The sequence below is a fragment of the Miscanthus floridulus genome, chromosome 7 (assembly GCF_019320115.1).
Source record: "Miscanthus floridulus cultivar M001 chromosome 7, ASM1932011v1, whole genome shotgun sequence".
NCBI lineage: Eukaryota > Viridiplantae > Streptophyta > Magnoliopsida > Poales > Poaceae > Miscanthus > Miscanthus floridulus.
In genome coordinates this window covers 128290270-128304635 of record NC_089586.1, presented here as the reverse complement: position 1 = coordinate 128304635, position 14366 = coordinate 128290270, and the positions used below count along the sequence as shown (strand labels likewise).

Here is a 14366-nt window from a genome sequence, read left to right as displayed (position 1 = left end):
GGTGTTACATTATACAGTTTTTGCTAAAACCATGTAATGAGCATCATGTTTATGTATTATTGCATGTGGTAAAATGAGAAATTAAATTTTATTGCACTAATTCTCAATTTGAGCTCTAATTTATTCTTTGTCTAAATACTCTCTAGCATAGCTCAACTCACTATTGTCATCCTGATCCAACTCCATCTCTCTCTATTTCATCTTCTTCCTAATTCCCGGAGTGCGCACAAGGCACGCTGCTCTGCTTAGCCCGCGCAGCACGTGCACAGCGATGACCGACCGTAGCAACAGCATCGCACATGCTATGCATTAATCTCACTCACAAGCTCGGCCCATCGAGCACGTCATTCGCTCGCTGCTCTACAAACACAGCTTAGACACCCTTTCCACACGCCATCACTGTAGACATATGAAAGCAACTATGATACATTCTTTGTCGTTCTCCTCACATTTTTTCTTGAACGCACGTACCAGCTAGGGCTACTACTGGCTAGCAGAGTCACTGTGTTTGCAGCAAAGTTTACTCATGCAAAAAGGACTAACTTCCTATAGATGAGATGACCATTCTTGCATGGTGCAGTGCCCTACTAGTGTATGAATTTGCATGCACTAGATAGGTTTAGTAAAGGAATCTTGATTAATTTCTTTATGTATATAACTAGTATGGATCAGCAGCACTAGTACTTGATGACATCACTATTAGTAGTACAAGATGACGTGTAAAAGATAGCTAATAAAAAAGTGATATTTAATGGAGTAGTATTAATCATCTCATGGTAGTCTAAATAATCTAGCTACCCAAATAGAAGAACACGTCATGTTAAGATCGTAGCTGCATACTTGAACAACTAGCTGAGGCCTAGAGTGACTAGATCATAGGCAAATGGAAGGCTAGTATGACTGCCACAGGCTACAGTATAAGTACCAGCAGATGGAATGAGCCTGCTGTGTCATGTGCGGTGGTGTGCCTGGACTAGCAGAGTGAGGACTAGAACATTGTAGCTTGCACAGGCCTCCAGTCAAGGTCGTCGCCGTCGTCGGTGGCTTGGTTGGGGCAATGACCACAACCGCACTTACTGCGATTCGTGATTGTATAAATAAATAAATGTTCGATGCACAGCCAAACAACCTTTCTGCACACACTACTTTACATAGTCGTTGGCCAGCTCACAGAGTCATAGTCACCGGAGCTATGTGCCGCCACTGAGCTATGCCAAATGGTTGGTCAGGCCTATAGAATGACCAACATACTCGTCGTGGTCTCGTCTGAGTCACGAGCACGTGAGTGGGACCCCTAGACTCGATACTTGTTGATGCAAAAGTCGATCTGCAAACACAAAGGGCTAATACCCGAATCGATATCCAAAGCGTGCCAGTCAATTTGACCTGTTAATCGACAAGGATGAAGATACGAGCACTTTGGTCTTGACAACAGCGATACGCCCGGAAGTCACGGCCAAGAGGTACTCACGCGGAACTCGAGAATCGTTGAAGGTCACACTGAAGCTATGCAACTCGCCGAATCAATGAGAACTCGTAAAAAAGAAAAATATGCAAATTGACGAAGTCGCCGAAAAAGTAAGTAGATGCAAATAGGAGTAAAAATTGGTTTTGATATTGATTGTTTTTTTATTACATTGCCCCTCACTCTATATTTATACCCTGATCTAAAGAGACATAACCAAACACAACTAGGACACCAAGTCCATATCTAAGGAAACACGTGACTCTTACATGAATCATACTCTAATAAATATAGAAAAGGAAATCAACCCCTATCTATTTCCCTGTCCACCTCAATTACGATGGAAATCTCACCGACCTCCTTTTCATCGGCATACTTCCTGTTTCATCGGCAGTAGTCTTCAAGCCTTCCTTCATCGGCATCGACAATAACACCTCCAACCTTATCGGCAATGCCCGAGTCTAAATCAACCTTTCCATCGATCACCACCATTCATCGGCAACCATCCTTACAAGCTGATTTTCATCGGCTGTCAGCGTATACAGTAACTTTCCTCCTGCCGATTAGCCCACTCTGATCATTTTGACACGTGCAAAAAAACGGTGTCAACACATGCCCCCCAATTTCAGAGTATAAAACCATTAATGCTCTGAAATTTACTCTAGATAACGTTTGCCTTCGCCCAATTACCGTAACTCATCCTTCAAGCCAAAATTTGATCTGTTATCAAATCTAATTCTGATTCACGCACCTCAGTAAATATCGCATAATTGCCAACCACTCTTGCCTTGATTATGGTTAAGATACCGAAACAATAATCCATCGGCAAGATCCTAACATAATAATGCCGCCACTTTCAGAATTAAAATATCCTGTACCGATATCTCTTCCAAGTCATGATTACTTGCCATCAAATCATTTGTACAATCCCTTGATTATCGTGCGAATAGTTACCATACCATCTAAATCACCTCGACCTACATGTGCGCGGTATAGAGATAAGTCCAAAATACCCCTACTCCAAGCAGCTTATAAATAGATTTCTCCGGAACGCTCGTCTTCTACCCTCAGACTCCAATCTTTGACATTCTCTCTTTCCGGCGGCGACTCTGATGAACAACTGCGCGACCTCAACCAACAAGAACTTTTCTCCAGCGTCAACCTCGAGTCTTCGGCTCGTGCCCCCATCTACCTCAAGATAATGGCAATCAACTTCGACGTCCCTGTGGTTCGTTCCACTTCCGTTACCTTTTACCTCGATTCCTCTGGTCTTTGCGAGTTCATACAGTTGGTAATTTTTTTTTTCTTTTCTTTTGTTCTTCGGATCCTCTAAACTTAGGAACTGCGCAACAAATTAGTTATTCCAACCGATCAGCCACATGTCCAATGCCTAGGACCAATGGGCAACCCAGATCCAACTGATCTGATTAATACAGAGGTTAATAGAATCCCCTTTAGAGCCCAAAATTTCTCTCTGAATTTATGGAAAGATACATTCCGATCTTGGCCCAAAACCACCAAAGGGTGAAAATTGGGGGCAGCTTGAAAATATTTTGGTTTTCCCTTCCCCAGACCCCACTCATGTGGGAGCCTCCGGCACTGGGTCTGCCCTTTCTTTTGGAGCCTCATGTTTATTCAAAAATATAGTACCATGTTAATTGTCACTTGCTTGCATATATTGGAACCAAATTCAATTAGAGATTTTGTAATAGTTACTTTTTCGTCCTCATTAACTTTGTTTTTGTCTACATTAAGTATTTTCACAAAATCACATCTCATGGTTTAGTTTCATGGACTGTATGTCAGCTCCAAAAGTAGATTATGTTGGAGGTAACACAGACTTGATTAGCCAGAGACAACACGCCCCAGGCCGTCTCCTTGATTATATATAGAGATAGACATTGCATTGATTACAAACAGCTCACTAGAGCATAGCTAAACAGATAGGTGCCTTGGCAGCCGTACACACCTCTTGGGCTGCCCAAGGTCTTTAATGACTGTAATTAACTAGCATAGTTATCTAGGAAGTGCTTAGGAAGCAGGGCTTATTAACTACATTTCTCCCCCTAAGACCTGCTTCAACTAATCTTGATCTCCTTGATCCCAATCCTGCTCCTCATCTCTTCTAGCTTGGTTTTGCCCAAGGCTTTAGTCAGTATATCAGCGAGCTGATCTGCAGTGGGAATGAACTCTGTCTTGATGCTACCTTCCTCCACACAATCTCTGATGAAATGATGCTTGATTCTAATATGCTTGCTCCTGTCATGGAAAACAGGATTCTTTGCCAAAGCCAGAGCAGACTTATTGTCTACTCTGAGTTCCACCACTTCAGCTTTTCTTCTCAACAAATCTGCAAACAGTCTTGACAACCACAAAGCTTGGGTTGCAGCTGTTGTCATCGCCACATATTCAGCCTCACAGCTAGACAGAGCAACAACTCTCTGTTTGACAGACTGCCAGCTGACCAGGCTGGTTTCCAAGGAAGAACAAACATCCAGTTGTGCTTTTGCTTGAATCAACATCTCCAGCCAAATCTGAATCACTGTAACCCACAAACCTTGCTTTGCCTGTTGTTCTGGTGTAGCAGAGCCCATGATCTAGAGTACCAGCCAGGTATCTCAAAATCCTCTTCACAGCCTGAAGATGTTCAGTTGTTGGCTTCTCCAGAAATCTGCTAACATACCCTACAGCAAAAGCCAAATCTGGTCTTGTGTGCACTAGGTATCTCAAACTGCCAACCAGTCTTCTGTACTGAGTTGGATTTACTTCCTTTGCTGTGCTTTCCTTGCTTAATTTCAGCCTTTCTTCCATGGGTGTGGTGGCTGGATTACAACCTGCCATACCACCAAGCTCAAGTATCTTCTTAGCATAATGGGTTTGCTTCAGAGTGATGCTCCCCTCTGATTGCCTTACCTCAACTCCCAGATAGAAAGACAGAAGATCCCAAATCACTCATTTCAAAAGTTTGCTTCATCTTTGCCTTGAAAGCTTCAATCTTTCGCTGATTAACTCCTGTGATGATCAAATCATCAACATAGACTCCAATTACCAGTAGGGAATCACCTGATCCCTTCCTGTACATAGCAGCTTCATACACATTCTGTTCAAAACCCATCTGCTTGAGAGTCAAGTCAAGCTTGGCATTCCATGCCCGAGGAGCCTGTCTTAGGCCATACAGAGCCTTGTGCAGCCTGTACACTTTCTTCTCCTCTCCTGATACTACAAAACCTGGAGGCTGTGTAACATAAACCTCCTCCTGGAGTTCTCCATTCAAAAATGCAGACTTTACATCCATGTGATGTACTGCCCATCCTTCTTGTGCTGCTAGGGCCAGCAAAACACGCACTGATTCCATCCTTGCAACCGGTGCAAAAGCATCTTCATAATCAACTCCTTCCTGCTGCACAAAACCACGGGCCACAAGTCTTGCCTTGTGCCTAATTACAGCTCCATGTTCATCCTTCTTCAGCTTAAACACCCATTTCAGTGAAATTGGATGGTGACCAGGACGGGGAGAAACAAGTTCCCAAGTCCCATTCCGCTCTACTGATCTCAGCTCCTCCTTCATCGTTGCTTGCCAATCTGGATCATCTTTGGCTTCTTCATAGCTTGTAGGCTCACCATAATGGGTGAGATTCAGTTCTGCAAACAGCCGCTGCGCCGGCGGAGGGGTTGGCTGATCACCAATAATGTCATGAATCTTCCGATAGCGGAGTTCTTCATCGTCGTGGTAGGCATCCACCCTTTCATCATCATCCTCCAGGGGGGTCACATGCTCAACCTGAGGACTTACTGGAGCTGGTGTAGGTGTTCTGGGCGACGCAGGCGCCTCTGCCTCCGCTGCGGGCTCCTCTGCTTCCGCTGCAGGCTCTCCTGCATTCACCGGAGAGAAACCAGGCGATGCAGGATGTGGCGGAGGAGATAGTGAAGGCGACGCTGAACTTCCTGCTTCAGGGAGTTCCTCCGCCCATGGGAATTCAACAGTAAACTCACTGCCCGCTGCTTCTGATGTGCCTGCTGCCGGTGATGCCCAGTCCCAGCCGCGGCCTTCGTCGAACACCACATCGTGGCTGACACGCACGCGCTGGGACACTGGATCATAGATACGGTATGCCTTGGCCCCTTCCGCATAACCGATAAACACGCCAGCCTCGCCGCGGTCATCGAGCTTACGAAGCTGAGTAAGCCACCGGGTATAGGCCACACAGCCAAAGACCTTGAGATGGCCGACTGTTGGTGCCCGGCCGTGCCACGCCTCATAAGGAGTGGCATTCTTCAGCGCCTTCGTCGGGGATCGATTCAAAATGTGCACAGCCGTCATCACAGCCTCCCCCCAAAACCGAGAGGGCATCCGGCGTTGCTTGAGCAAAGCTCGTGCCATGGCCACCACTGTTTGGTTCCTGCGCTCAACAACACCGTTCTGTTGCGGTGAATAAGGGGCACTGAAATGCCGTTTAATACCTTCATCAGCGCAGTATGCAACAAACTCCGCGACGGTGAATTCGCCGCCATTGTCGGTGCGCAGGACCTTCAACTTGCGCCCGCTTTCCACCTCTGCTGCCACCTTGACCTTCTTAATTGCTTCTGCTGCTGCGTCCTTGGATGGCAGCAGCACAGCCCACATAAAACGGGTAGCGTCATCGACGAGCAGCAAGATATAGCGGTTGCCCGCCGGTGTCGCTGGCGTGACCGGACCGCACAGGTCACCGTGCACCAGCTCAAGCTGATTCTGGGCACAGTATGCTGCTGCAGCCGGAAAGGAACGCCGCCTCTGCTTGGTGGTAACGTAGGTGTCACACACCTGCTCAACATGGTCGACCACCGGCATCCCGCGCGCCATCTCCTCCTTGCTGAGTCGCCGGAGTGCGTCGAAGTGCAGATGGCCGAAACGCTCGTGCCACTGCCACGCCTCATCATCCTTGCGCGCCGCGAGACAGAGAGGTTGTGCAGCCTCAAGATGCAGAATATACAATCTATTCTTCCCTCTGTGTACCTTGGCGAGCAGACGGCGGCTCTTGTCCCAAATGCGAAGCACGCCATCGTCAATCTCAACCTTGGACCCTCCATCAAGCTGACCCAGACTTAGGATAGAGTTCTTCAGCGCCGGAATGAAGTAGACGCCATGAAGGACCCTCTGCTCACCGGTCTTGGCTTGGAAAACAATAGACCCGACGCCCTTGATCTCTACCTTCGACGCGTCCCCGAACCTGACCGTTCCTCGAACGCCAGTGTTCAGATCAGCAAAGAACTCTTGGCGCCCGGTCATGTGATGCGTCGCGCCGGAGTCCAGGTACCAGCCGCTGTCCACCTCTTCTTCGTGCACGCCGAGATAGGCGCGAGCACGTGGCTGGAAAAGTTCAACGTGCTGCGCCGTGTAGCTGTGCGCCGGCGTGCTCTGTTCCAGGCTGATGAAGCCATGTGCCAGAAACAGAGCGCCATCTTCATCGCACTCGGCGTACTGGGCGTGCGCCTCATGCCTTCCTTGGTTCCCGTCACGCTGCCCAGCCTGATTTCCGTCGCCACGGCCTCCACCACGGCTGCCACCGCCGCGGCCAGCACGGTTTCCACCTCTACCGCCGCGCTCTGCACCTTCACGGCGCGGCTGGGGACACTCACGTGCCCAGTGGCCCTCCTGGTTGCAGTTGAGGCAGGTGTTGGGGCCGACGCGGCCAGCAACATTGCCATCTCCTCGTCCGCCACCACGTCCACCGCCTCTGCCTCGTCCTCGTCCACCACCGCGGCTACGTCCATCACCACCGCGCTGGTTCCTGAAACCAGAACCACCGGCATCATCTCCCTTCTTCTCCTTCCTCCAGCGCGCTCTCCACTGCTCCACGGTGTACAGCAGCTTGCCGTTGATGGCCACCGGCTCGGTCAGCGCTTGTTCCTCGCGATTATCCACCGCCTTGAGCCTTCCAGTCACCTCCTCGAGAGTGAGCGCCTCGAAGTCGAGGAACTGCTCAATGGCGACAACAATCTGCGCGTACTTGGCCGGCACCGTGCGCAGAAACTTCTCCACCACTCGCTCTTCAGTGATGTCCTTGTCACCATGAATGACAAGTTGCTGGTGCAGAGTTGACAGACGCAGGGCGAAATCCTCCACTTGCTCGCCGGGGTTGACGCCGATGTTCTCCCAATCGCGGCGTAGGCGCTGCAGCGTTGCTCGACGGACCCGGTCCACGCCGATGCGAGTCGCAGCGATGGCGTCCCACGCCTCTTTCGCCGTAGCCTTGTCGAGGAGTGGGATGCCCATCTCCTTGGGCACGGCCCCGACAATCACCTCCAGTGCGCGCCTGTCATCGCGAAACTGGACAGGGCCGCCCTCGATGGCGTCCCAGAGATCGCGCGCCTGCATCCTCAGCTTCATGGTCTGACTCCACTCGTAGTAGTTTGTCTTGTCCAGCATCGGCCACGACGTGCTGCTACCGGAGTCGCGGTACACCACTCTGCCTTGCGGTGATTCGTAGCGACCGCCGCCACGGCCGCGCCTCCGGTCCCGCAGTGGTGACTGCGAGCGCCTCCTGTCTCGCGACGGAGTCTGCAGCCCCCGATTCCTGCTCTCCGCCTCCTCTTCCTCCTCCTCTGCATCCTCTTCTTCTCCCTTCTCAGCAGCAATTTCGGCCCGCAGCTCCTGCGCCGTCCTTGCTGCCGCCTCTGCAGCAGCCGCCGCCTGCTTTGCTGCCTGGACTGCCAGCGCTGCTGCTTCCTCTGCAGCCTTCAAGCGCGCGGCCCGGCTGGAGGGGTCGCCCAACTCTCCATCGCCGGTTCCCTTGGCTTTGAGCCTGGCAACGCGCTCAACAGAGGTCGACATGGGGTGGAGGAGGTGAGAAGTTGGCCTCGTGGCTCTTTGGTGTCTAACCTATCTCTGATACCAAATGTTGGAGGTAACACAGACTTGATTAGCCAGAGACAACACGCCCCAGGCCGTCTCCTTGATTATATATAGAGATAGACATTGCATTGATTACAAACAGCTCACTAGAGCATAGCTAAACAGATAGGTGCCTTGGCAGCCGTACACACCTCTTGGGCTGCCCAAGGTCTTTAATGACTGTAATTAACTAGCATAGTTATCTAGGAAGTGCTTAGGAAGCAGGGCTTATTAACTACAGATTAGTGGTTGCTACTTGCTAGAACTCTGGATTTTGAAACATGATTTTTTGTGAATTTTTCCTCCAGCCTCACATTTTTTAGCAGTACTCTATTAGGTTAGAATTCTGACAGCCATTTTCTTTTTTAAAAATGCTGACCATTGGACGGTATATTATGTATCTTCTTTCCAGGTGCGTTCTTGCTGAACTTTTCCTTGAAGGCCAGCCACTTTTTGAGCTTTCACAACTTCTGGCTTATCGGCGTGGTCAGTATGACCCCATACATACCCTAGAAAAGGTTTTTATGTTTTTCCTTTACTCTTCTTCAATAGTTTAATCCTTCGTTATGAATCATTGTAATGTTTCTATTCTTCTAACATGTAATCTTGGGTCACATATCGCCACTTACCTCTTAGCATCTATATACTGTTTTTTGGTTGCAACATGAGTCTGCAGTGTGCACATCTATTTCTGATGGGACAATTAGTTCATATTTAATCTTGTTTCTGGTTCTAAAAATGTACCTGGGGTAATAGTTTTGAGACCAAAACACACATGATATTGATATGTCATTTCTAACCTATTCAAAACCTGCACTTTGCCAAATTTCTTGTATTATGTATATTTAGTGTGTAAGAGGAACATGGTAGTGAATGATTGCTATGCATGGTTTAAGTTGGTACATCTGCACAGATATTCCATGTCCTGTCCTAAATGGTTGAAGCTGGACTGTTCATACCTCTTATGCCTGAGTAATACCTATGTATCCTACTGGACCAGTGTACATCATTAAGGAGATCAGTATGGATATATTAAAATGGATGGTAGAATCTTCAACTCCAAAGAGCTATCATGAGCCAAAACCTTTGCATACCTAAATGCAGCAATGCTAGATGCAGTCCTGGATGAGCAAACTCATGATACCTTTCTCAAGTTCATGATTTTCTGTTACATGAGTTAGTGGTATATCAATTGAAAAATCTTAGCATTGATGTGCCAAAGGATCTCAACAGTTTCCCATTGTATTTTTTTTTACGTTTTCAATACTGCCAAATGCCAATAAAGTAGGGGATAATCTAATTCAGTATGCCCCTATGCCCTAACTCCAGAGCAGGATATTTTACAGACCTAATCAGTGAAAAACTGGAAATGATATTGATCCAAGGCACATCATTTTCTTCCCCAGTTTGCGATTTATTTCTCAAAACTTTGTGCTTATAAAAGATGCATGTAGACAGTAAGACGACATTTTTCTCATGTACCTTCATTCGCACACTATACCCTCATCATCAGTTTCTTTACTGATTTTGCTTCTATTTGACTAGAGGATTGTTGGATTCCATTCAGATATTACCTATTACCTGTACAAAGCCGCTAAAATATAAAATAAACTTGTGCTTGCAGATACAAGATACTGGTATCCGTGACATGATACTTCACATGATCCAGTTGGACCCCAAAAAAAGGCTACCATGTCGAATCTATCTGCAGAAATATGAATCTGTTGTGTTCCCATTTTATTTTTCAAAATTTCTGCACCAGTTCTTCTCGGATATTGTTCCACTTGACTCCGATGCCAGGGTAAGGGTCATTCAAGTCTGTAGTAACCTTAGTTTCTCTACTACTGTTCAGCAAAGTTTCTAAACATAATTCTCTTTGCAGGTTGAGAAGACTCAAGAAAATTTTGAGAAGATACATGAAATAATGATGGGCAGCTCAACAATTGAACAAACTGAAAGATCTACATCGAGTGAGCATAGTGAACCATCTGGGAGAAAAGGCATGGGAGGGGAAATTTTAAACTCACCAGGAGATTCTAGAAACAGCACATCCGTAGTTAAGAAAAATACTCGTGTAGACCATCAACATATTGTTGGAGATATCAATTTTCTCCTCAAAGAAGTGGAGAGCAAGAGTAACAACACAAGCACAAAGGTCACAAAAGACATTGACCATTTTGTTGCACCAAGCATTTCCTGTGCAAGTGGTAATCAGTCCTCACAGCTAGTTAATCCAGCAGGAAGGCAAATTGGAACTGGTTTGATGGGTCGGAACAATATTGTATCTCATGTGAAGATCTCAAAGAGTCATTTATCCTCCTTGGTGGCTGCTTATGATGACCAATCAGATACCTATAGTTTTGACATTTTTCAGCAGATGGACTCGAAGGTGAGCTGTGAAGGCATGGTCTTGCTTGCTTCATTACTCTGCTCATGCATACGCAGTGTGAAAAAACCTGAGCTAAGAAGAGCCAGTCTCATTCTTCTGAAGTTCTCGTCCACATACATAGATGATGATAGTCGCTTACAGCTAGTGGTTCCCTATGTGATTGCGATGCTTTCAGATCCGTCTGCCATTGTCCGCTGTGCTGCTTTGGAAACCTTATGTGATGTTCTTTGTCTTGTGCAAGATTTCCCTATCAGTGATGCTGTTATATTCCCTGAGTACATCCTCCCAATGCTCTCTTTGCTCCCTGATGATACAGAAGAGAGTGTTAGGGTTTGCTATGCTAGCAACATTCATAAGCTGGCTTTAACAGCCTATAGGTTCCTACTTCGTTCTCGTAGCATAGCGGATATTCGACCTCTGGATGAATCAGTGGTAGCTCCCAGATCACAGTCTGCAGATTTACCAGTGAAGAAGCAAGATGATTTTTTTCGCCAGCTTGCAGAACTGAGGAAATCTATTTATGAGGTAGTGCAAGATTTGGTGATGGGACAAAAGCAGACACCTAATGCCCGTAGAGCTCTTCTGCAGGATATAGGTTATTTGTGTTACTTCTTTGGTCACAGACAAAGTAACGATTTTCTTCTTCCTATACTTCCAGCATTTCTAAATGATCATGATGAGCAGCTCCGCGCAGTTTTCTTTGGCCAGATTGTCTATGTTTGCTATTTTATTGGAGCAAGGAGTGTTGAGGAATATCTTTTGCCATATCTTGAACAGGCACTAAGTGATGGTATGGAGGCTGTCCTTGTAAATGCACTTCATTGCTTGACCATGATGTGCAGAAGTGGTTATTTGAGAAAAAGAGTAATTGTTGGTCTATTGGTAAAGGTTCTCCCCCGGCTCCGGTATCCAATCAATTGGGTTAAGCAGTCTGCTGTAAGATTTGTTGCTGCCTGCAGCGAGAGCTTAGGATCTGTAGATACTTATGTGTACCTTTCTCCTCATCTAAGGCAGTTCCTACACAGGGAGCCACCTTCATTGGCCTCTGAAACTGCTCTTCTTTCATGTCTTAAGTCTCCGCTACCAAAATCAATCTTCTACCAAGCTTTAGAGGATGCTCAGGACATTGGAGACATTTTACTGAAGAGCAGTGGCAAGAAAGAACAGATAGTACATGGTGGAAGATACCCTGGTACAGCACAAAGTGGATCCTCGGCCAACCTTGAAGATATTGGGCGACTGAAAGGCCCTAATATTTCCAGCAACATGTCTTTGGATGTCAAAGACTCCGTTTCTTTTGACAAATCACTATATTCTGGTTTTTCTCTACAAGCATCTGCTGCAAATAGCTCCTTTTATGACGGCTTATCTAAAGGAATACCATCATATTCTTTTTGTACTGATAAGCGGGGTTTAGGAGAAACACACATGCTCCCTGATTCATCAGTGTATAAAGCTTCAATAAGGCTACCTTGGTTGGAACCCAACCGTCCTGGCATGCAGACTAGAGATGATCATTTCAGTAGCAAGCGGCGAGAGTTGAGCATCAATGACTCTATGAAGAGCAGTTCCCCTTTGCAAGGGGATAGCACTCCAAACTCTGACACTGGAGGATTGCCGTTCTCCAGATCAGCAGTGAACCTGGAGGCTGGATGGAAGCCTCGTGGAATTCTAGTGGCACATCTCCAGGAGCATCGCTCGTCTGTCAATGACATTGCCGTGTCGAATGACAATACCTTTTTTGTGACTGCTTCAGACGACTCAAGTATCAAAATATGGGATACAAGAAAGTTGGAAAAGGACATTGCCTTCAGATCTAGGTTAACATACAGCATGGGTAATAGCCGAGCTCTATGTACGACAATGGTTCATGGTACTTCACAGGTTATTGTTGGTGCTAGCGATGGAACATTACACTTGTTTTTTGTGGATTGTGCACGTAGCGTTGGGAGTGTTGTGGAAAGGTATTCTGGAATTGTTGATGTAAAAAGGAATGATATTAAAGAAGGCGCGATTCTCAGTGTTGTAAATTGTTCATCAGACAGCTTTAGCCCAACTGTTCTTTTCAGCACTGAACATTGTGGCATCCATAAATGGGATACAAGAACCAACTCAGAATCTTGGTCATTTAAATCCTCTCCGGAGGAGGGCTATATATCGGCACTTGTTGTGGGCCAGTGTGGAAATTGGTTCATCTCAGGTTCTTCAAGAGGCGTCCTTACATTGTGGGACAATAGGTTTTTACTGCCTGTTAACTCGTGGAATTATTCAACAGTAAGCCCTATAGAAAAATTGTGCTTGCTTATACCTCCACCAAGTTCAATATCTTCTGCTGGAAGGCCATTAGTTTTTGTTGCCGCCGGATGCAACGAAGTTTCTCTGTGGAATGCTGAGGATGGAAGTTGCCACCAGGTAATAAAAAGTTTTCTGATTAGTATATTACGAGGTCTGCTGGTAGGATATCTTACCATGGCTTTATCATTGTTATAGAGATTCAGTGCCATAACCCAAAAAAGATCTATTCCTTCCTGAATTAAATCTGCTCCTGGTGCAAAAGATTTATAAAGCGAACGTTTCTATTGTTTTAGTATTTCCATGTTCCTTTTCCTTGTGTCATGTTCTAAGAAGTATCTGCACTTTTTTGAGAAGTGAGCAACTAAATCATATGCCCATATCAAACACTAAATTTGCATCTGGGATATTCAACAAACTATGCAGATGTTTAGAACAGCGAGCACTGATAATGAAGCTGTGATGTCAAAGGCGCCATCAAGGCCTGTTAACAAGCCAATCATCAAAGATATAAGAAGAGCAGGCAATTATAAGTACAGAATCGATGAATTGAATGACCCACCTGTACGCCATCCAGGCATCCGTTCTTTGCTGCCCTTACCAGGTGGTGATCTATTAACTGGAGGAACAGATTTGAAGATTCGTTACTGGGATCAAGCAAGGTTCAATTCTATCTGTACTGCCCGCTTGCTTCATTAATCGATTTTTTAATCCACTTCCTGTCATAATGACGTTTTGTATTGACATTTGAAGGCCTGAGCAAAGCTTCTGTATTGCTGGTCCCTCGGCAAAAGAAGTTCGTTCAGCAAAAGGAGATATTTTGGAGAAAGCAGTTGGAAACGATGAGTGTTACGATATAAGATCCAGTTTTGGAGTACAAGTTGTGCAGGTAGCCTTCTGTCCTTGTTCGGTAGTTATTTGGCCTTAATCTACCATTCACGCTTCCCCAACATTTACACCTTGACAGCATTCTGCTTTTGCAAACTGCTGTTTGTTACTGATTTTTGTGTTCTGCCCAGGAAATGTACAAACAGAGTACCACGGTCTCTGGTTTGACGCCCAAGACTCAGCTCGCGGTGGCAGCCGCAGATGTTTCCGGGTGCCATCGTGACGCAATACTCGCGCTGGCATCCTTCAACTTGTCTAGCCAGAGATTGATATCAGCCAGCAGAGACGGTGCTGTTGAAGTGTGGAAATAGCTGCTCCAGCATGGGTAAGGTGACAAGTCCTCAGGCGTGTACATATTTGGCCTGTTTAGTGCTTACACAATACATATGCCACTAGTTATTGTTGTACAGAAGATGATTTCGATCAATATCAACGCAAGAGTCAAATGACATGTCCGCTTT

At 46.3% G+C, this 14366-nt stretch overlaps 1 protein-coding gene across 1 annotated transcript; it reads left to right on the top strand.

Moving 5' to 3' along the window:
* Positions 1 to 8274: 8274 nt before the first annotated feature.
* Positions 8275 to 14366, top strand: LOC136466260 (serine/threonine-protein kinase VPS15-like). Its single transcript, XM_066464663.1, has 7 exons — positions 8275 to 8288; positions 8749 to 8854; positions 9961 to 10137; positions 10219 to 13137; positions 13444 to 13679; positions 13771 to 13906; positions 14037 to 14366. The coding sequence occupies exons 1-7, from the start codon at positions 8275 to 8277 to the stop codon at positions 14214 to 14216; spliced, it is 3768 nt and encodes a 1255-aa protein (XP_066320760.1). The 3' UTR covers positions 14217 to 14366.